The sequence below is a fragment of the Macrotis lagotis genome, chromosome 1 (genome assembly GCF_037893015.1).
Source record: "Macrotis lagotis isolate mMagLag1 chromosome 1, bilby.v1.9.chrom.fasta, whole genome shotgun sequence".
Classification (NCBI taxonomy): domain Eukaryota; kingdom Metazoa; phylum Chordata; class Mammalia; order Peramelemorphia; family Peramelidae; genus Macrotis; species Macrotis lagotis.
In genome coordinates, this window is record NC_133658.1 from 895,744,855 (window position 1) to 895,769,255 (window position 24,401).

A 24,401-nucleotide genomic window follows, 5' to 3' on the forward strand; every position below is an offset into this window, starting at 1 on the left:
AAGTTCCTGCTATTCTTAAGAACCTGCCATTATTAAGCCCCTACCCCACCCAAGGGCAGGGCATTCAAAAAAGGGTCAAAAGACAGTCAAGTCACTTAATATTCCTTGATCTCAGTTTTCCCTTCTGTAAAATGTGAGAGTTGGAGTGAATGGCCTCTGAGGTCTCTCCTGCTCTGGGTCTAGGATCCTAACTCATTTAATGTCTTTCATTTTACAAAAGAGAAAGTTGAGGGACTTGGAATTGAGGACTTCAGGGGTCTCTTTGGATTCTGAATCTCTGATTCTACCAAAAAATTAAGTGCTTCCTAGCCATGACTTTTTTTTAGGTGCTTGGCAAGGCAATCAGGGTTAAGTGGCTTGCCCAATGCCACACAGCTAGGTAATTATTAAGTGTCTGAGGCCGTATTTGAACTCAGGTACTCCTGACTCCAGGGCCGGTGCTCTATCCACTGCACCACCCAGCCACTCCTAGCCATGACTTCTTAATGAGAACCACTTAATGTTTGTTTCCTTCTTTTGGATGGAAATATAACTGAAAAGGGAGTTTGGGGGGGGAGCATTTCAATAGGATAAATAAAAAGCAGGGGAATGTCCTGAACCCTTTTGGGGAGAAGCAGAAAAACATCTCACCCCACTATGATTTAGACCCTCCTAGGTATTTAGGGTCTCCCATTCCTCAAATATCTGTAGGAGGCCTTTCTCACTTCCCTTAGCTGTCCGTACCTTTCCCTTTGTGATCACCATCCATCTACTATGTCTCTGCTATATCAGGGCAGCTAGGTGGTACAGTGGACAGAACACAGGGCAGGGAATCAGGAAGACCTGAGTTCAAATCTGCCTCTGACACTTGTGTGATCCTGGGTAGTCACTTCACCTCTATCTGTTGCAATTTCCTCCTCTATACGACAAGGCTAATAATAGTACCTACCTCCCAGGGTTTCTGTGAAAATCGAATGACAGTGTTGAAGACAGTGTCTGGCATGCAGTAGGTGTTTAATAAATGTTAATTACTTATTAATTAATTAAATTACTTTAATTAATTTAATAGACTAGCTAAATAATAAATAATTAAAGAGGATAAAGCTTATTATTATAATTATTATCATCATATACATAATTTCCCCAGTAGAATTCAAAAGAAATATGACATGCACAAATTTAGACGCATCTCTACCCCAAATGTTCAAATGAATGATTTGTGTGCGATCTGAGGCAGAACCTTCCAAGCTTGTATTGGAATGACTGGTCACAGTTAGAGACACTGAATCTTGCCCCCAACATAGTGATATTCCTTTGGTACTCTGAGGTCCAATCAGGAGGGCAGGGTCTGTATTTGTCTTTCTTTTTCTTCCTAAGGCTTGTCATCTAACAAAACCCTTAATGAATTAAAGGTTTGCTGATTGACAGAAAGTTCCACAGGTGAGACTGTGGGGAATCAAAGTTGATTAAATAATAGCAATAACAACCATAAGGACTATTAATTTTGAAAACTCTTTCTACTCTTGGGAATAATCTTAACCCAGATAACCAAAGGATTACTCTAAAAAAAGGCCAAACAACTCTCCTCTTCAGGTCATTCTTATCATTTAAAATAAATTTTGCATTGGGGAACCCCCTCCCCCTTCAAAAATCAAAACATGCTGGGTGGGAGGTCATTTAAAGTGCCTAGCGCTAGTCATTTATAAGTTGAGAGGGTATCCTCAGCTCTCCATTAGAATATGACAATTGGAGGAAGAATAATAACCAGAGAATTATTAAGGAAACGAGTTGCATTCTGGAAAAAACCTTCAAGTTCAGCCAATCTTGTCTTCTAATTCTACAGAGTTAACCACAAGATTTAGAGCTGGTAAGAAACTACTTTTGAAATCCATTTAAGTCCAACCTGCTGACTTTGCAGACCATTAAACTGAGGCTTACAGAGATGATCTTGCTTACCCAAGGTCACAGAAATAAAAGCAGCGGAGCCAAGCTTTGAAGCCAAACTTAGGATTCTTTCCCCTATTATACAGTAAGGGCAGGAAACTAGAATCAAAGTCTCTTGACCTTTTCAGGATTATAGACTAAGAGAAGAAATGGACATCAGTGCTCATCTGGTCCTAATCCTTCCCTTTTAGATGAAGAAATTGCAACTCAATAGACACATAGAGATAGTTAAATGTTAGAATCAGAATTTGCAGCCTTCTCTCTCTCCAAATTCAGCTCTTCTCTTATTATGCCAAGCTAACAGATTTCTAAAACCAATAGTGACTAGTCCAGAAGGTCCATTAGCTAGGTAGGAGGTCTACAGACCATAAAAAATTGATTCCTTCCTCAAGGAGGTCATGAAGAGGAAGATTCCAAGGTCCCAGTGGTTCTCCAAGCTCCAGTCTTATATAACGATTGGCATTGAGCAGCACACCAGAAGTCAGACAAAGAGTCTATAGACAGAAGAAAGGAATGGCAGAGGAAGAGATGGGCAGTGTCATAGAGACAATGAACATGATGAGCTTGGACAGACTTCACGATATAGGAGAGGATAGAAGGATCTGGTCCTTGACGTCGGTAAGAGTCAGACTCTATTAAACAACAGCAATAAGAACCATAAGCTTGCTCTACTCTCGGGACTGTCCTTAAACCAGATAATCAAAGGGAAGCTTTAAAAAAGGCCAAACAGCTCTGTCTTTCCCAGGTCATTCTACAGTTTAAAAGAAACTTTGCATTGGAAACTCTCTCCCCTTCAAAAAATCAAAATGAAGCAAAACCAGAAAAACTGAGGATATATAATAATATCCCATATTTCAAGTGTTTTAAAGATTGCAAAATGCTTTCAACAACCCTATGAGGCAGGTAAAGGTTTTAATTCCCATTTTAGAGATGAAGAAGCAAAAGCATGGGAGACTCATTGTCTTGGGGCTGTATCTGCTCTCCAATAAATACCAAAGCAACCAGATACAAGAGTATAAAATCACTGGTTGTCAAAAATGAAAGGGAAGACTTTGCAAGTTTTCAAGTCTAACCCCCTCATTTTATAGATGAGTAGCCTGAGGTCCAGAGAAGTCATGGGATTTGCCATATAAAGAATAAGTGGTAGAGCTAGGAAAGAATCCAGACCCTCTGACTTCAAACCCTGGGCTCTTTCTACTGAAATAGTCCAGAAAAATACACTAACAGTTAGCTACCTGCACTGTCTTAAAAAACATATCTCCATATAATCCTTTCATCTCACAGCATCTCACAGCCAAGAGAGACCTGAATGTTCATCTGATTGAAGATAAAGGGATGAAAATAATGAAACCATCTCTGCCCACAAGAAGTTATATAGTTTACTGGAGCTAGGGATTCTGGGAGAATAGAATATATGCTGAACAGAGGCAGGAGACTGCAGGTTGAGTTTGGGGAACAGTAAAAAGGTAAATTGGGTAAAAACTCAGAGGGTGTGTGTGTGTGTGTGTGTGTGTGTGTGTGTGTGTGTGTAGGAATCTAGTATTGAGGAAGACCATTCCACTTTGGGACTTAAGTTGGCCTCTTGGCACCTTCCACCTTCCACCTTCTATCCTGTTTTGTCCTCTAGGGCCAAGAACATAGTTGATTCCTTTCCATTACTTGAAAATAACTCATGTTTCTCCTCAATCTCACAGGCCCCACTTGCCCTCCTTCTAGCTTTCACTTCTCCTCCCCAACATATACACATGGTACGCTTACCTAAGGCTAGAATTTATTTCCCAATGATAATTGGGAAGTGTCAATTTAATGGAAGCTCACGTGTTAGTGGAGCATCCAGGGTAAAGGAGAGGTGGAGAAGAGGAGAGGGCTGTCATCTCTTGGGTTTCACTTAAAAGGAAAAGGTAGACTATATTTACTTTGAGGCTTGAAATATTTATTTGTTGTTCTCCACACTCCTCATTCAGGGAGTGATACATTTGAGGCCTTAGAAAACACTCATCTTATCAAAAAATCATTAGAATTCAATGAATATAGGATACTGAGAGTCACATGGAGAACTGTACCATTTACTAACATGGGACCACAAGCAAGGGTTAGAGTACATGTCTGGGGTGGGTTCATCAACCCAGAGAGACTCTAAAGGGAAGGAAAAATAATGATAATGACTGACATATAGATGCAACGTTTTAGAGTCATCCCACTTGGGCTGCGGGCTGTGAGACGGAACAATGGTTAGAGCATTGGGCTTGGAATCAAGAAGACTCATCTTTATGAGTTCAATTCTGGGCTCAGGCCCTTCCTAGCTGGGTAAATCACTTTATCCTGTGTGCCTCAATTTCCTCATCTGCAAAAATGAACTGGAGAAGGAAGTGGCAAACCTTAAGTGAAATCAGAAAGTGTCGGATATGACCAAAAAGCAACTTAACATTTTGGGTTGCATAATAACCTCACAAGGATTTTATTTTGGTTTTTCTTTTAAGTCCAATTCTATGATAATATTCATGTGTGGGGAAAACTCCCTCCTTTAGTGCATGTCAACAATCTCTTCAATAACTTATAGTCTTAGAGAATTTCCTGAAGATGCCAAAAGGATGAATGACTTGCCCAGGATCATATCACTAGTAAGTATCTGAAGCAATATTCCAACAAAGCTCAGCATCGTACAGGTTTGAGGTAGGAATGGAACCCAGATTTCCCCTGATTTTAAGAACAATCAGAACCATAGTCATTTATTTGTATGTAATAATTTGCTTATTGTTTCCTCCACTAGATGATGAGCTCCTCAAGGGCAGAGGCTGTCCTTTGCCTTCCTTTCTGTCCCCAGTGACTCAAACAGCAAGTAAAAATAGTCATTTTTATTATTGCTCAGTCATTTTCAGTCATGTCCACCTATTTGCAATCCCATTTGGGGCAAAGATACTGGAGTAGTTTGCCATTTCCATCTCTAGTTCATTTTATAGACAAGGGCTATAGAGTCTTGCCCAGGGTCACATAGCTAGTAAGTATCTGAAGTCATATTTGAACTCAGGTCTTCCTGATGCCATACCTAATGCCTCATGGAAGATGTTACCCGCTAATGACCCCACCCATAACTACAGCCATGTAAATGGAAAGGACAATGAAAATGAACTCAGTGGGTTAATGTTATCCAAGCTTTGTCGTGGAGAAGTTAAGAAAGAAGCAGACTTCCCTCTAAGCTTTGTAGAGGTGGGGAACTATGGATGCCAAAAGCTGTATATACTGTCAGACATGTTTGATGTGTTACTTGGATGGAGCTGCTCCCCCCTCCTCCTTTTTTTGTCAAAAGCGAAGTCTATGTAGTGAAAGGGGTAGGGGATATGTTAGAAAATTAAAATGATATGAGAAAAAACAAAAGATGGGGAGCTAGGTGGCACAGTGGATCGAGTTCTAGGTCTGGAGTCAGAAGACCTAAATTCAAAGGCAGTCTCAGACACTTAATAGCTGTGTGACCCTAGGCTTAACCCCGTTTGCCTCAATTTCCTTATCTGTAAAACAAGTTGGAGAAGAAAATGGCAAACCATTCCAGTATCTCTGCTAAGAAAACCTAAATGGGGTCATGAAGAATCAAACAGGACTTAAATGATTAAGTAACAACAGCAAAAATAAAAGATAGCTATGAACGTGTTTTTTAAATCATTGTCCATTTCTATAGCTCTCTAAGATGTGCAGTGTTTCAATGCATTATCTTACATTATCCTTACAACAAGCCTCTAAACATCACATGCTATTATTATGATTATTTTACATGTAATAATAATTTCTGACATTTACCTCTTGGAATTTTGCAAAATACTTTAGAAACATCTCATTTGATTCTAACAACAAACCAGAGAGATGGGCGCTATACCTATTTATGGGTGAGGAACTAGAGAGGCCCAGAGAGCTAGGATGATACAGCTGGTTAAGGGTGTGAGGCAGATTCAGCCCGGGTTCAACTGTCTGTGTGTAGGACTGGGGCAGCTGCAGCTCCAGGAGTGTATATGACTTGTCTATGGCCCCACAGGGAGCCGCTTTCAGACTCAGGTCCTACAGACTGTGAGACTGGTGTGGTCACACTGGGCCACACTGCCAAGAAGTCTCTGAGTTTAGGATTCAGTGAGGTCCAACTCTGAAACTCTCCTCGCACTTTGTCCCTGAAACCTCAAAAAGTCACATTAGTATACAATAACACACACACACACACACACACACAGAGATACACTTTTATTTTGACTGGAGCATCCTCACCTGATACAAATGGAAAATCTATCTAAAGGGAAAAGTAACTACAATTTCCATCCTTCTAATAAAGCATAGTGTTTTCTTAACAGTTGGCAAAGGAGAGCAGAAATTGGCCATATTCACTGGCAAACCTGGATTTGGAGAAGGACCTGGGTTCAAATTGGAGCTTTGCCCTGGGCAAGGAACTTCTCTCTTGGCCTCAGTTTCCCCATCTGTCCACTACCACGGGGCTTGGGTCAAGATGATCCTGGAGGTCCCTTTCAGTCACAGGTACCATCCACCACCCATTAGGCATTGTCCATTTCCCAAGTGTCAAGAGCCATTTACAGAAAAGCACTGGGTCTTCTGTTTCCTGGCTGGCACTTTGTGGGAGCTCATTCCTTTTTCCCTTTGTTTTTCTTTAATTACATGACATGATAGATTTTACCCTGCATTTGCTCACTCTCTTATAATATCCATTCCTGTGGCATTAAGGGATGTCAGCTGGAGGTAGCAGAGAGACCGCCATCCCCTCCTCCAGCCTGCATTCAGCACAACTTCAAATTCAAAGCCTGGCTTTCCAATAACAAGTGTTTCATTTGATTTTTTCCCCTTCTCTGGGAATCAAAATTGCTTTTATAGATCTTTCTCCCTTCCTTCCCCATCTCTCTCTCTCTCTCTCTCTCTCTCTCTCTCTCTCTCTCTCTCTCTCTCTCTCTCTCTCTCTCTCTCTCCTTTTTCTCCTCCTCTATCTCTCTTCTCTTTCCCATTTTCTCTTTCTCTTTCTCTCATTTCTCTCCTCTCTGTATGTCTCTCTTTGTCTCTGTTTCTATGACTTAATCTCTTTATGTCTTTCTCTGTCTCTGCCTCTTTCTGCTTCTTTCTCCCTGTTTCTCTCTGTCTCTGTCTCCTCTCTTGACTGACTCTGTCTCTTTCTCCCTCTATCTGAATTTGTCTTTTTCTTTCTCTGCTTCTTTCTGTTTTTCTCTGTCTGTCTTTCCCTTTCTCTCTCTCTGTATCTCTGTCTCCCCTCACCCTCTCTCTCTGTGTTCGTGTGTGTTTGTGTGTGTGTGTGTGTCCTGCTACAGGCAGAGCTAGCCCATTTTCTCCCTAATTTATTGATGAGAACTCAGGGTAGGAAATAAAGGCTGCTGGAAGTGATGCTGATGGCTTATTAGGAAAGCCTTCAGTCCTCCAGGCCTCACTACCTTTTGAACATTGCTTAGAACACAGAAGTTACTGAAAACCTAACCTGCCTATTAGATATTTGTCATAATTAGAGGAGGAATATCCTGGAATGCCAGAATAGGCTAGCTTTCCTGGTCTCCACTGTCTCTGGGCTCACATAGCCCCCACTGCTCAGCCCAGCCCTCCCACCCCCCCTTCTCCCTTCCACTGGCTTCTCAGAGGGATGTTTCCAGTTGAACTTCTACACTGTGCCCTTTTCAAAGGTAAATGGCACCACAACCTACATCAAAGATGCTTAGCACTAGAACCACAAAGGGGCCAGGGAGGCAGAGTACTTGATATTCAACCTGTGAGTAGCTGCAGAAGAGCCATCTTGGGTGGGAAGCTGACGGGTGGCATCTGATGACTCTGTTCATATGGAGGTTGGTAGAATCAAGGAATTAGAGCTAGGAGGGAAATCAAGTCAACATAAAAGATTTAAAGCTGCAATCTTCGAGATTCCTGAGATCTTCAATCCAAGTGTTCATTTAGTTCAAACCCACCCCTCATTTCACAGTTGAGGAAACTGAGGCAAAGAGGTTCACATGGTCCCTGGGTGTCAACTCTGAGGCCAGATGCCAGCCATTCTCTATATGCCCCCATCCACTCCCCCCTGACTTTACAGATGGATGCCCAAAGAGATTTAGCAATTTACTCAAGGTCACAAGGTCATAATAAATTCACAGTGCCACAGATTTAGAGTTGGAAGGAATCTTAGAGTCCATTTAATCCAAGATCTCATTTTTACAGATGAGGAAACCGAGGCTTGGATAGGTTTAGAGATTTGTCTGAGGGTATACAAGCAATAATAACCAAAGGTAGCTGCTCCATCTCCAGAGTTAGAGCTGGCCTCTCCTAGGGGTTAACACTTCCTCTTCCCACAGTAGTTTTACTAATCTCCCAGATTCTGCCACCTCATCGTCTCATTTACCCTGATGTTCTTGGGATTCCATGACTCTGAGAATTTCTGCTGAATTGTTCCTCCCAAGAGCTAGTCACCAAGGAGACACATTCAAATTCTGCCCATCCTGCAAGGACCTACGCTCCACCAATTCCAGGATACCCATTCTGACCATGCTGGCCCATGAAGACAAGCCTGCCTCAGAAATCTAGTGGCTAATGCTCTGGATAGGCATTTTCCCAACTTGGCAACATGCTACCTGCTCTTCTGTGATGAAGTCTCAACATGCATCTCTTTGCTCCCTAGCTCCAGAATGTGGGCTTATAGCGGATGGAGAGCGACACTTCATCTCAGACTTCTCCATCTCTGTTCTGCCCTCCTCCCCATTAAAAGCTAAGGACCTTCAAAGCAGGGACTGGTTCAGTTTTTTCTTTGTATCATCAGTCCCTGGTGATTCTTTTTGGACTGAAATGATTTTTTCATCTGTGTGGGACACTCCCGGAAAGGAATTCCATTCATCCGATCAGAACCTCTTTTGCAACTTACAGGCTTGGAATATTGCTTAGCTACATTGCAAAGTGTCTTATGGAGGGTCACATAGTCATCAAGTATCAAAGGTTAAGATTTGAACCCTGGCGGTGAGACTGTCTGTCTATACCATAGTTGTCTCTTCTGTTGCATGTAGTAGACACTAAATAAATAACATTTCCTAACTGTGTGATCCTGGGCAAGTTGTGTAACCTCAAATTGCCTCAGTTTCTTCATCTATAAAATGAAGATAGTATTCCAGATATAATAAATAAAATATTAAAGAATATAAAGAATATATCATAAATAATAAAATAATAGATGAAATAATAGCATCAAATTAAATTAAAAGTGAAATATTATATATAATATACATATGTACACTATTTGTCCTTCATTTTCTTTTTTTTTTCTTCTTTTTAGGTTTTTGCAAGGCAAACGGGGTTAAGTGACTTGCCCAAGGCCACACAGCTAGGTAATTATTAAGTGTCTGAAACCAGATTTGAATCCAGGTACTCCTGACTCTAAGACCTGTGCTTTATCCACTATGCTACCTAGCTGTCCCTATGTCCTTCATTTTCAAAGAAGACCATGACATCAGGGAGGTGATACTATGACAAGCACATGAATTGGATTTGAGTGATGGGGTGCTGCTGTGCTAAGTCACCAGGCTCACTTTCATCTCTAGAATCATCTGGGTCCAGTGGCCAAATATGAATCAGACAACTGGAGATAGCCCTGAATGCAAGGCAATCAGGATTAAGTGACTTGCCCAAGGTCACACAGCTAGTATCAAGTGTCTATGGTCACATTTGAACTTGGATCCTCCTGACTCCAAGGCCAGTGCTCTATCCACTATGCCACCTAGCTGCACACACACACACACACACACACACACACACACACACAAATATTGTATTTGGTCAACCCTAAAGCACTGTATAAAAGCTAACTATTACTATTATCACTGAATCTGTTGATATATCCTCTTAGCATGGTCCAGCAAAAGATTGCATTCTGTATACAACAGATACTCAATACATGTTCATTAAGGTAGAGGAATGGAAAGAGGGATAGAGGCTGGCTTGCTCAGCATCTATGTCCTTTTCTTATCATCAGGTGTAAAGGCTGATCAGGTCGGTGGTTTAGTTGGGCATTTCTCATGGGTACCATTGTGGGGAATTGTCACTGGTCTCAAAAGCAGATGGGCCCTAACAACAAAAGGTGCTGTTTTCCTCCACGCAGATGCCCGGGTATTAAAAATAAAGCCCCCCCAATGAGCAGCAGGGACAAACACGAGACACGCACTGGGAGCAGCCTTTAAATAGTGTATTTCTCAGAGTCCTCTGCGTGGCATCAGCTGTTCTGTGGCTCGATGCCACGTGGGTGGAAACCAAAACAATCAATGCCACTAAAAATAATCAGGCCCTAGGTGGAGGGTACAGCCCTGGCATCATTTGTGCCACACCCCTTGTGGGCCATCTCTACCCCCTCCTTCTCTGGGCCCTTCATTTAACATTGCCAGCCAGGTGTGTGTGCATGTGTGGGTGTGGGGAAAGGGGGTCAGACACTTGTTCACCCAGATAGAAATCTGGCTGCTCGCTGGGAAGGAGTTGGCCCAGCATGCTCCCCTCAGCCCCCGCCCGACCTAAGAAGAAGCCACCCCCACACACAGCCCTAGAAAGCTGAAATGTTTGTGTTACAGAGAAGGAAGTCAAACTAGAAACTTAGGAGGCAGCATGTTATGGTGGGGAGGAATGCCGGATTTGGACTTAGAAGGATCTGAGTTTGATATGGGCCAGCTGGGTGACCCTAACAACTCCCTTGACCCTTCTGAGAATTAGACCCCTCTTCCCATTCATCTCAGATCCATTCATGCAAAGAATTGCCCACGTGTAGCAGACCCCATGAGGTCTATGAGAAAGGCCCTAAATAGAAATCATACAAACACAGGGTACCCCAGGCAGTGGTTGCCTAGCACCCCCCCCCCCCGGAGGTCAGGGACCTGGACTCCATCACAAGCTTCATCCAGAACTCTTTTCTTGAACCCTGATTTCCATTTATGTTGGCCTTAGAAAACTAACCTCCACATCCCTCTGCATCAAGTTAAAACCAGTGAAAGGAAAGGCCGGGGGGAAGAGGAGAAAGAACTCTATGGAAAAAGAATGAGAGGAGGAAGAAGAAGAAAAGAAGCAATGATAACTAACAACCTTAGTGCAATTTTAAGTTTCAATAACTTCATAAGTATAAATATTGCAAAACAAAAAAAACCATTAAAAATATTAATTACTTAAAAATTATTCACTTAAATTTTTTAAATACTCATTGTCATTGACCTTATTCATCATATCCACCTTTTTTTTTTAGTTTTTGCAAAGCAGTGGGGTTAAGTGGCTTGCCCAAGGTCACACAGCTAAGTCATTATTAAGTGTCTGAGGCTGGATTTGAATTCAGGTTCTCCTGACTCCAGGGCCAGTGCTCTATCCACTGTGCCCCCTAGCTGCCCCCATATCCACCTTCTTGTATTATACATCACTCTAGTGCTGTTTAACAATTTTATAGCAAGATTCTAGCAATGACTCCAGTCAATTTTAAACCATTGTGAAAACTTGCATCAGCTACTGCCACATTTCTAATGGCACCTTTGGAATCCTGGCCTTGAGATCAGGCTAAAACATACTTGGTCATTTGGATTTGACTCACAAGATAAAGTCCAATGGAGATAGATGAGGATGACCAAGGTGACCAAGTAAGAAGATTTCCTCTGTCCTTCTGTGGGTTCAAGAAAGTATCATCCGCAAATTTATCACACACCATGCATGATGATATTGGTGTATATCTTGCTAAACTTGAAATTTACTATTGAAAATCCACAAATCTTAATAAGAGTAAAAGAAATGTAAATAATCAAACTTTCAAAGGATTTTTGGAATAAGTTTGTAGTTTTTATACCTCTGAAATTATTCAAGTTTAAAATTGCACCAAAACTTTTGGGACATGCTGCATTTAGCTTTATTTGACTTTATAGGTCATGCAAACACAAACTTATTTAATCCTACAAGGAGTCAGTTCTGGACAATATTATTACGCCCATTTTCCAGAAGAGAAAACCGAGGCTCAGAACAATGAAGTGTCTTTCCTCTAACGGCACAGTTAAGTTAGTGGACCCCAGATGTTTCCCTAAGTTCAGAACCTCTGTCCATTATAACAGGAAGCATCTCCAGTCAAAGAAGAGGAGCATAAAGAAGGATGGAATAAGACTCACCATCATTTTATCTGAGGCTGAGGCACCCAGAGAAGCAAATTTCTGCAAAAAGAAGGGTGAAGAGACCAGAGTCAGATTTACCAAGGACCCAAAGGGAAGAAACCAGGAGGGGAAAGAAGATGATGGAACCTGAGGATGTTCCCTGGACATGTTCAGGAGAAAAAGACCATGGAAGGCTCACCTTCTTGCCTTCAGTCTTTTGGCCAAGTTTCCCCGAGGAAGGAAGTGTGGAGACAGTAAAATTATTGGGATCTTCACAGTCTCGGATTTTGGATTCCTTTATCAAAGAGTCCAATTTTTTCTTGGCGATATTTTCCACTCGTTTCCGATTGGTGGAAGCCTGCAAAGGTGAGAATCTCAGTTAACTTATAGATTGAGCTAGTAACAGACATGAACATGGACTAGAAGGGAAGCTGAGAGTATCATTTCTTTTCTTTTGTCTTTGTGTCATTCCTCTCCCCCCCAACCCTGACTAGCACAGTTTAGGTACATAGTAGGCACATAATAAATGTTTACTGATTAACTGCTTCCATGATCACCTGTGAATTCCTCCATTGGAAATATCAACTCCCTGAGAACCAGCAACTATTTAATTTCTGGTTTTATGTTTCTTTTGTCTTGTAAAATGTCTGGCACATAGTAGGCAGTTTGTAAATGCTTACTGAATTGAATTGAGTTAGCTGGATACTAGAGACATATACTATTGAAGCCAGGCATCTCTTTCCAAAGAAGGAGATCCTTTTAACTTTCCTTGATAAGCCAAGAGCAGGTCACCAATTGATTCATCAATTGTTTAACCTTATCAGAATACAGAAAGGCTATGACCACCAAGATGGCACCTTAGTGAAGATTCATTTTCCCCAAGTTCAAATCTGAACTCAGATAATTACTAGCCATGGGACCCCGGACAAATCACTTAACCCTGTTGCCCTCATTTTCCTTATCTGTAAAATGAGCTGGAGAAGAAAATGACAAATCACTGCAATATCTTTGCCAAGAAAACCCCAAATGGAGAGCTGGATACAGCAGAAACAACTGAACAAGAGCCTTAGTTCTCTTAGGAGATCTGGAGAGGCTAAAATCAACAGATATGATGAGTATTCAGCAGTCTGAAAGATCAGAGTTGGAAAGGTCCCTAAGTCCATGTGATTTAACTGATGCAGTCTGGTTAGAACAGAATTATTTGTCCAAGGGAAGGAGGATAGACAGACCTGAGTCCATGAGAACAACTTCTGATGGATTCTGCCAACCCTTGAGTTTATTTTAATCAGATCTACTGATGAAAAACTGCATTACTCTAGATTGGTATATTGGTAAAAGATTTATTTCCCTTCACTTGCTTTGATATAACATAATACTTCCCTTGGGTTCTTTCAAATCGGTCTTCATATACAGTCTAGGAGTAGAGAAATTCCTGGGTTATAGTTGCAGGTTTGACTTTATTTTCCAGAAAAAACCAAAACCGAAACCTAAGGATGAGGAGGAGTAAATATACGTCTCCTTGCATCCTTTTCATAACTATGTATTCCACTGATGCTTTGTTGTTCTTTTCCTTCATTCTCCAAGAGAGAATGGAGGTGAGGTTAATTATAAACCCAATAGTTAAATGGCAGAGAGTTGGGGGGATAGGGAGGAGGAGAAGGTACCAGGGATACCTTGAATCTGTTTTTTGAAGATTAACGTGTCTCTCCCATATCCCTCTAGAGACAACTAAATGGCACATTGAATGGAATGTTTGGGTCTGGAACCAGGAATATCTGAGTTCAAATCCAGTCTCAGGCACTTACTAGCTGTGTGACCTTGAGCAAGTCATTTAACTTTGTTCTTCCTCAGTTTCCTCATTTGTAAGATGGGGAATATTAATAGCACTTATGTCTATAAGTTAGGAAGATAAAATGAAATAATATTTGTAAAATGCTTTGCAAACTTTGAAATGTTACCTAAATGCAAGCTATTATCATTTTTATTATTTCAGATATATCTTCTATGATATGATGATAATCTTATGATCTATGACCCCCTGACTGAATGAGGGCTGGTTGCCCTCTCCTGGAGACTCTCCAGCTTCTATAAATAACCAGATGTGATCTGACCAGGGCAGAGAAGGGCAGGCTTCATCTCTTCCTTTGTGACCCAACTTCCCAGCTCCTGTGTCTCCATTTTGCCCTTCCAGAGGTAGGCTTTCTCTTGGGACCCACAACTCACAATAGCTTTAAGAAAAGAAGTTAAGTCATCCTTAGGCAGCTTGGTTTTTAATTTTGAGAAATTCACACTGAGCCATCCTAACCCAATTCAGAATCCTCCTTCAGCTCTGAAACAACTGGGAGGAGGCCCATTCCTGGGGAGTTTTCCCCTATAATTGCCATCCCATTTCATCGGCCCTCAGGGGATAATAAAATCCATAGTGACTCAGAGCAGAGCTGTAAGACTTTAATCACAGAGCACTGTATGACTTCGGAAATAACCAAACAATTTGTTTTCCCTGTTTCCTGTAAAGGTTTAAGCAGTCATTCTTCCCTCAGGACCATAAAGAAAACTCTTGCCTTCTCAGTCTCTTTCATAAAGCTGTCCATCCCCATCTGGGCCATCCAGAAGAGGAACAATAGAGTGATGAGAGACACCCCACTTGAGAACTCCAGTGAGCAAAGGAAGGCCAGGCTACCTGGGCACCTACAGATGTTTTATTGCAAGTAATAATCACTGGCTATAAAAGGTAGGCACCAGGATGGACTCCCAGCCCTTTAAGACAGCTGATTCTCTTAGGCTGGGTTACTTTTGATTTTATTTTTTTTAACTCTTCCATTCTCTTTAAGGAGAGAGGTTGATGTACTATTTCCCAGAAGTGGGAAAGGCCCCAATTACATTGAGATGACCCCATATCCCTACTGGGTGTCTTCTGCTTAGAGGAGAAAGACCCAGGGAAGGAGAGAAGACAGCTGTTTTTTGCTCTCTCCCATCTCTCATCTTTCATCCTCTGCAGAGCTGCCAAAAGGACATTCTTGAAGCTGATGTTGTTCCCGGACTCAATAAATGCCAGTGGTTTTCTGAGGATCAAAAATAAATAAATTCCTCTATTTGTCATTCAAAGCCCTTCACAACATAGCTTCAACGTGAACTCCCAGGCTTATGATATTGTACTTCCCTTCACAGGCAAGTGAGTGTAGGTCTTGGGAACCAGGAAAATGCAAGTTTAAATCCTGTCTCAGACATTTACAAACTGTGGGGTCCTGAACCAATCACTTAATCTCATTCAGCCTCAGTTTCCACATTTATAAAATTGGAATAATAATAGTACCTACTTCCAGGATGGTTGCAAGAAGCAGATGAGAAAACACGAAGTGAATCATTTTTTGTGTTTTGTTTTTTTTTACTTTTTGCAAGGCAATGGGGTTAAGTGGCTTGTCCAAGGCCACACAGCTAGGTCATTATTAAGTGTCTGAGGCTGGATTTGAACTCAGGTCCTCCTGACTCCAGAGCTGGTGCTCTATCTACTGCGCCACTTAGCTGACCTGTGAAGTGACTCTTAACGCATTATGTAAATGATAGCTATTATTAGCTTTGTTATTATTAATGCATTCCATGATCCACCCAAACTAGCCCTCTTGTTGTTCCTCACACATGACCATCGGTCTCTCACCTTTGAGTCTTTGCACAAGCGGTCTCGCACACCTTGTGCACACTTTCCCCCCATCTGATTCTTTGAATCCCTGGGTTCTTTTAAACATCAGTCCAAATGCTACATGGAGCCATTTTCCTTTGCCCCACCCCCAATTACATTGTTTTTGTTTTCTCTATACTGATATGTGTGTACACACAGTCTCCTCCAATAGAATCAAAACTCCCTGAGGGCTGGAATTGTTTCTCTCTCTGTCTCTGTCTCTGTCTCTCTCTGTCTCTCGCTCTCGCTCTCGCTCTCTGCCTCTTTCTGTCTGTCTCTGTCTCTCTGGCTCTATCTCTCTTTCTCTGTCTCTCTTTGACTCTTTGTATTTCTCTTTTCGCTGTCTCTCTGTCTCTATGTCTCTTTCTCTGTGTCTCTTTGTATCTATCTCTGTATCTCTCTCTCTGTCTCTGCCTCTCTCTTTGTTTCTCTCTCTGACTCTTTGTATCTTTACCTCTTGTCTCTGTCTCTGCCATTCTGTCTCTATCGTTATGCCTCTTTCTACCTCTGTCCCTTTCTGTCTTTGGTTTTTCCTCTTTCTCCCCTTTTGATTGTATCCCTTGTTTCTAGTACAATGCCTGGTTCTTAGAATGCTCTCAACTGATGCTGGTCATTACTTGATTCAAGTACTCAAGAACTGACAAGTGGAGGAAGAATTAGATTGATCCTATTAGACCCAAGAGGGACCTCCAGGCATTACATGCTGTCTAACCTGGAACCAGGGCAACAGGGAAAAGTTGTAAGAAAGGCTAATTTGGGTTTGAAGTCAGGAGAAACTATTCCAAAGGAAAAGGGGAGGAGGAGAAGGGAAGAAAGAAGGAAGGAAGGAAGGAAGGAAGGAAGGAAGGGGGTGAGGAAGAAAGAAAAGCACAGAAGTAGAAAAGAAAGAAGATAAGGGTGAAGAAAAGAGAGAGGGAGGGAATGAGGGAGGAAGGAAAGATGGAGAAAGGGAAGGAAGGAGGGAAGGAGAAAGGAAGGAAGGAATGAAAAATGGAAGAAAGGAAGTGGGGGAAGAAGGAAGGAAGGGAGGAAAATGGAGAATGGAAGGAGAAAGAAGGTAGGGAGGAAGATAAGAGAGGAAGGAAGTAAAGCATGAAGGAAGGAAAAAAGGAAGGAAAGATGGAGCATGGAGGAAGAAGAGAAGGAGGGGAAGGAGGGGAGGGAGGGAGGGAGGGAAGAAGGAAAAAAGGTAGGAGGTAAGGAAGGAAGGAAGGAAGGAAGGAAGGAAGGAAGGAAGGAAGGAAGGAAGGAAGGAAAGGGTTGGGAGGAGCATGATATAGTGGAAAGTTTGCTTGACCTAGAATTATAGGAGCTGAGTTCAAACTCAGATCTATCAATTATTAGCAAGTAAATAAGACTGAGTAAATCTCAAGATGGAGCATGAGGTAGTCAATAGAGAATTAGATTTGGAGTCAGAAAAGCTTGAGTTCCAGTCCTGTCTCAGATATTATCTGTCTAACCTGGACAAGTTACTTAAAAGCTCCCAGTCTTAGTTTCCCCATCTATATATTGAAGGACTTATTCTCAGTGTGACAGCTTCTAAAGTTGCTTCCATAAATACATGAGCCCTTTCAAAGCTCAGCAACCACTAAGCATTTGTATGCTTTGTATAAGGATACAAGAACAAGAGAGACCTCCAGGAATTACATGTATGGATTGAGCAGATCCCTATCCTGAGGCAATCCCAGTGGGTAAGCTGATCTCCAGAGCATCTGTGGCCATCCCAGGGCAGACAAGCAGTGCAGTAAAATCAATGGCTTGAGTGACTAGACTGGAGTCAGAAGTCCCCAGATTGGAATTCTGTCTTACTACTTATGGAATCTTAGGCAAGTCACTGACCCTCAGTTTCCTCATCTGTAAATCTCTGACAAACCTTGGAGCAAGGCATGCCGGGGAAGGAGAATTTTCTGACTGGAGACCACCACAGATATGAACCTGGGCTGCCCAGACTGTGTGTGGGGTAGTTGGGACTGGTTTGTTCTTCCTCATCCCCAGCATCAAGTCTATTTCCAGGGCTTCACAAGAACATTTCCCTTTGAACTGTGCCATCCTGCTGGTTAAAAGATCTTCCACTCGGCAAGCCCCCTCCACCCTCTGGGTTATTTTTAGCCTCCCTTTTCTGACTTCTGAACTTCAAGGGGGAGACCCATATGTCATCTCTTGAGGATGCTGCCATCCTGCTCATCTATTCCGGCTGTCTCCTTAGACATGTTACTCCTAAGCTCCTGTCAATTTAGCATGCCTCCTGAATCCAATGAGAATGGAAGCTTCCTGAAGACCTGAAGTCCAAGAATGGGGGACTCAGACTTACATCTCCATTCATAAGCTTGCAGTCATCATCAATCTCATCAGCGCTGTCCTCATCAGATACGTCCCCCTCTTCTGCATCTTCACTGATGTTAGCTGGGAGTTTCTTCCCCTGAGGACCAAAAAGAAAAAAAAAACCCAGGGTATCAGATGATGAGATTAAATAAGCCAAGAAAAGAAGGACGAAGCAAGTGGGGAATAAGGGATGGGGTCAATGACCCTGGCTACATTCTAGCCACACTCTCTTCTGGATTCTTTCTCCCCTCCAGGGTTTCCTGACACTATTTTCTCCTGGTTCTTCTCTTATCTGTCTGACCTCCCTGGGGATAGGGGCATTTTAGTCAACTAGACCACATAATTCCAAAAATGCTTGCATTGATTCACAAATTCATCTACAATGTATTAGTGGACTTATCTTGCCACAACCCCTCCAACATAACTACCCCAGCTTTTATTATCTTTGACAATTTGCAGAGCATGACCTTCTAAAAATCTCTTGATCTGTAGTACTCTTAATAGTGGGGTTGGGGACATTCTTTCCTATGATTGTTAACAGTTTGTGACACTTCTTTTGGGAAATTTGTTCATATCCTGGGATCATTTCTTTATTAGGGAATGGTTTTGGTCTTCTCTCTATCTGTTAGTTCCTTAAATAACCTGGATACCAAATTTTATCTGCAAAATCTGATGCCAAGATCATCTCCCATTCCACTGTTTCTCTTCTGTGCATAAGCTTTTTAGTTTCATGCAATCAAAATGATCTATTTTATTTTTTGTAATTGTCTCTATTTCTGGTTTGATTAAGAATGCATTTTATAACCCTGATAAAACAAAAACTAATCACAATTCTGGAAAACTCAAGATGCTATATATCACCCACATCTAATAGAGAGGTGAAGGATTCAAAAGTACAGATTGAAGCATATATTTTCAGACATGACTTCTGTGGGGATTTGTTTTGCTTGATTCTACATAACGAGTTTTGTTTTTCTTGCTTTTTTTTTTCAAGGAAGGGAAGGGAAAAATAAAAGGGGGAAAATTTGGAGCTGAAAATAAAATAAAATTAAATTAAAAACCAAAATAATAAATTTCCCCTGTTCCCAAAGAATACTTTTCCTACCCAAAGCTCTGAATCATGATCTGATTCACTTATAATTTGGTGGGGGGGGCATACATTTTAATATTAAAGTCCCTTATTTATTTTGAATTTATTGTAGAATATATTGTAATAAGTTGATCTAAACTCAATTTCTACCAGGCTGTTTTCCAGTACACCAGCTGCCTTTTGGACATCCCAAACTGGATGTCTTATAGGCATCTCAAGCTCAACATGTTTAAAATCAAACTCATTCTCTTTCCCTATTAACCTTTTCCTCTTCTCTTTTTCTACTGAGAGCACCACCATCCTCCCAGTCACCTAGGCTCACAATCTAGCTGTTATTCTTTTTTTTCTCTTTGTTTTTTCTAGGTTTTTTTTTTTGCAAGGCAAATGGGGTTAAGTGGCTTGCCCAAGGCCACACAGCCAGGTCATTATTAAATGTCTGAGACCGGATTTGAACCCAGGTACTCCTGACTCCAGGGCCAGTGCTCTATCCACTGCGCCACCTAGCCGCCCAAGCTGTTATTCTTGATTCCTCTTTCAAACTTACTCTACTTATCTGATATCAAATCTTTCCATTTCTATATTCACAGCATAAATGTCTCATGTATGTCTCCTTCTCTCCTCCGACACTGCCACCATATTGTTGCTGACCTTCATCGCTATTGCAATAGCTTGCTGCTTCATCTCTCTGCCTCAAGTCTCTTCACCCACCAATTCACCCTCTAATGAGTGGTCAAAGAGATGCTCTCAAAGCATAGATCATATTCTGTCACTGTCCCAGCTTAAACTCCAGTGATTCTCTGTTGCCTCCAGGATAAAATATAAAAGGTTCTTTGGCATTTAAACCCCTTTTATAACCTGGACTCTTCCTTCCCTTCCAATTTCCTCATGCCTTACTCCTTCCCAGGTGCCCTATAATCCAGTGACACGGGTCTCTTTATTATTCCTCATATACGATGTTTCATCTCCCATATCCATGCTTTGTGTGTCTAGTTCTCATGGCCAAAATGCCCTCCCTCCTTGCTCCCATCTCCTGGTTTCTCTAGTCTCCTTCACGATTCAATTCTAATCTCATCTTCATCAAGAGACCTTTCCCATGGACAGTGTTTCCTCTCTACTTGCAATGTATATACAGTGTGTGTGTGTGTGTGTGTGTGTGTGTGTGTGTGTGTATAAAATACAAATATGCACAAAACATATATATGCATGTATATTCATATATGAGACAGAGAGAAGAGAGGAGAGAGAAAAGAAAGAGGCGAGGGGGAGGGGGAGGGGAGGGAGAGGGGAAGGGGGAGGGAGGGAAGGAGAGAGAGAAATATATATATAATATATATACACACATATACACACACACACACACACACACACACACACACATACATTGTTGTTCAGTCATTGTTTTCAGTCATATCTGACTCTTCATGATCCCATTTGGGGTTTTCTTGATCCTAGAATGATTTTTCTTTTCCTTCTCTAGCTTATTTTACAGATGAGAAAACTGAGGTTATTTGGGTGAAGTGACTGGTCCAGGGCCATGAAGCTAGAAAGCTTCTAAGGTGGAGATTTGAATTGGATGAGTCTTCCTGATTCTAACCCCAGTGGTCGATCTACAGCAGCATACATTAATATATGAGCAGGATCCTATTTTTGCCTTTCTATCTCTCCAGCTCTTAGCTCAGTGTCTAGCACATAGTAGACATTTAACAACAGCTTGCTGATTGATTGCCACTTCCTTTTGATGATCCAGTCTTTTCCCCTCTTTTGGGGGTCTTCCGTTTCCTCATTTGTAAAATAAGGGGATGGATGAGTTCATTACTAAGGTCCCTTCCTAGTCTAAATCTATGCTCTAAATTGAACTTGTAATCCACTGAGAACCAAGGATCTTTTTTCATCTATGAACTCTTGTAAAATCTCTCCAGTGACTCCCACAAGGCTATGGATTATTAGCAACAGGTGGTAGACTCAGCCTTTCCCTGCTCCTGGTGTCAGGGTCTTCCTGCTATCAGGAAGGTGGAAGGAACTCATCCAGGGCTGAGCTATAAATCGGTTCCTTCTTTATGGGACTGGCAGGTTTGCCTCCAATATCTTCCAAGGAAAGGCTTTGGATGGCTGGCCATCCAGTGATGGTCCTCAATCCTTTCCCTGTTTATGGAGAATAAGAGAGTGTGGCAACCTACACCCTGCCTTCAGGACAAAACTCCAAAACCCTTCCTAGGCTAGGGTCAGAGGCAGAGAAGAAGGTTCAATTCAAAGGTAAGATCTGCCAAAATCAGTGGCTAAGTGACTTTTCCAGGAAATGGACACTTCCTTAGGGACAGACAAACCCACAGGGATGTTATCTGGTTTTACGGTTATGGAAACTAAGGGACAGATTAGTTTGATTAGATTGGAAGCTCCTCCAGGATAGATCTATCTTGTGACTCTTTTTGTCCCTTAGCACAATGGCTAGCACATAGTTATCAATTCATGTTTATTGAGCAACTGAAGAGACTTGGCAGGGTCCCCTAAGCAAAGCTGGAATTCAAACCCAGGTTCTTTGACCCCATTTCTAGCACTGTTTCCATGGTAACTTGTTACTTCTGAGGCTGCTATTTTTTTCTGAGAAGTTGTCCGGGTTTCTTTGAGAACAATCTCTATCATACAGTAACTGCCTAAAAAATTGTCTGTTATTTTCCTTTGGAAGCACTAAATGTAATCATGGATTAAGTACAGGGTCTAGAGTCAGGAAGACCTGGGTTCAAATCACGTCTTAGACACTTAGCTGTATGACCTTGGGCATCACTAGTCTGTCTCAGTTTCCTCCTCTGTAAAATGGGGATAATAATAAAATACCTATCTCTCAGTGTTTGTTGTGAGGATCAAATAAGACGTAAGTGATTATGTTAGCATGGTGCTGTATCACTGTCAGACTTATATAAATATTAGCTGTTATTATTTATTAGCTTTTATTACTATTGAATGTGAAAGATAAAAAGTTTAGTACTCTAGGGAGAAGCTGGGTGATACAGGTAATAGAACACCAGCCCTGAAATCAGGAGGACCTGAGTTCAAATCTGACCTCAGACACTTAATAATTACCTAACTGTGTGACCTTGGGCAAGTTACTTAACCTCATTGCCTTGCAAAAAAAACCACCTCCAAAATAATAATTTAGTACTCTAGACCCATAGTAATTATGGGAATAGCAATAGATTTGGACCTGGATTCAAATCCCATTTACAGTACTTTCTTATCTGTGTGACCCTGGGGAAATTTCTTTTCTTTTCTTTTTGTAAGGCAAATGGGGTTAAGTGGCTTGCCCAAGGTCACACAGCTAGGTAATTATTAAGTGTCTGAGGCTGGATTTGAACTCAGGTACTCCTAATTCCAGGGCCGGTGCTCTATCCACTGCACCACCTAGCCACCCTGGGAAATTTCTTAACCACTGATTCTCAATTTGTTAATCTTTAAATGAGGGACTTAATCCAGGTCACTTCTAAGGTCCCTTTCAGTTTCAGTTGTACAATTCCATATAATTACTTGGCTATAAGGCTCCTCAGAGATGATCTAGTCCAATCTCCTCATTTTACAATTGAAACTGAAATTCAGGGTGGTCCAGGTTAAATTACTTAGTCAACATCACATTGGCAGAACCAGAAGCATCAACATCAAATCTTGTACTGGGGAAGGATACCAAAGTTCAACCCTTATTTTGGGAGGAGTCTTCTAGGCAATATTCTCTACAAAGTCATCATTTTAACCTAGAGGTTTTCTAGTGTTGGGGAAGTCATTCCTCTAAGGGAGTCCATTCCATGGTTGGCTTCTGATTGTTGAGATAACTTCCCTTTCACAGAACTGAAATCTTGGAAAGAGCATTAGGATTTAGCAACAACGGACCTGTGTTTGATGACTAACTTTGCTATTTTCTATGGGAATTATTTATTTCATCTCTTTAGGACTGAATTTTTCTCATCTGTAAAATAGGAAGTGGGACAGCTAGATGGCTTAGTGGAAGGACTACTGGCCCTAGAGTCAGGAGGACCTGAATTCAAACCCTGCCTCAGATAGCAACTGTGTGACCTAGGCAAGTTACTTCACATCTGTCTGCCTCAGTTTCCTCATCTGTAAAATGAGCTGGAGAAGGAAATGATGAACCAGTCCAGTACCTTTGCCTGGAAAATCCCAAATGGTATCTTTGAGAGTCAGACACGACTGAAACAACTGAACAATAAAAATGGGAAGTGGGATAGATTTAAGGGCCTTTGAAAAACTTCCAACTCTAGGGCTAAGAGACTATTATTTATTCTATGATATCTGTGTTCCTCAGCTTCCTCATCTGTCAAAATGAGGGGGATTAAATTAGATAACTTACAATATCCCTTCCTTCTCTCAAGGAGGTATCTGGAGTTCTGGATCAGGCATTTTCTACAAGATCACACTGCCTCTGACAGTATAAATCCTCCTTCTGTCATTCTCCCAGCCCAGGGGTGTGCTGGAGTCAAATCATATCAGTTCCTGAGGGGCTAAGTTTTCTTTCTTTGCTAAGTTTTCAGTGTGAACATTCACATCCCAGAAATCAGCAAGTACTCCAAATCAAAATGTATTGTTTTGTTGATTGTCCAGGACTTTAAAAGTGATGGAGAAAATGTGAATAATGCATATTAAAAAGTGCCCAATATTTCCAGAGAGCTGGTTATTAAGCATTTACTAGCACACCCCAGTTCCAACTTGCATGAAAAGCTAAAAGGGGGACATATGAGTCTGGGGGCCAAACCTCTTTTCCCTCTATGATGTCCAACTTTTCTAGCCCTGACTAAAAAATCATAGGAATATAGATTTATTTATTTATTTATTCATTCATTTATTTATTTATTTTAGGGGGGGGTTGCAAGGCAAATGGGGTTAAGTGGCTTGCCCAAGGCCACACAGCTAGGTAATTATTAAGTGTCTGAGACTGGATTTGAACCCAGGTACTCCTGACTCCAGGGCCAGTGCTTTATCCACTATGCCACCTAGCCACTCCAAATGTAGATTTACTTTTAATGGTGTTTTATTTTTTTCACCCATTACATGTGAAGACATTTTTTAAAATTTCTTAAAAAAAAATTTGAGCTACAAATTTTTCTCTGCTCCCCTCCTCCCCTCTCTCCCTGAAATGTAAGCTTGATATAGGTTATCTTGGAACTTAGATTTAGAATTGGAAAATTTCTTAGAAACCATCTAACCCAGTCCTTTCATTTTATAAATGTGGAAACTGAGGCTGAAAGAGATTCAAAGACTCACACAA

At 41.4% G+C, this 24,401-nt stretch overlaps 1 protein-coding gene across 1 annotated transcript in view; it reads right to left on the bottom strand.

The window, feature by feature from the left end:
* Positions 1 to 24,401, bottom strand: part of PLCH2 (phospholipase C eta 2) — a 350,828-nt gene that overhangs the window by 33,531 nt on the left and 292,896 nt on the right. The window contains exons 11-13 of the mRNA XM_074218687.1: positions 18,035 to 18,142; positions 12,247 to 12,405; positions 12,066 to 12,107 (exon numbers count right to left, since the gene is read on the bottom strand). Coding sequence (XP_074074788.1) covers positions 12,066 to 12,107; positions 12,247 to 12,405; positions 18,035 to 18,142 — 309 coding nt within the window. The remainder of the gene's footprint in view (positions 1 to 12,065; positions 12,108 to 12,246; positions 12,406 to 18,034; positions 18,143 to 24,401) is intronic.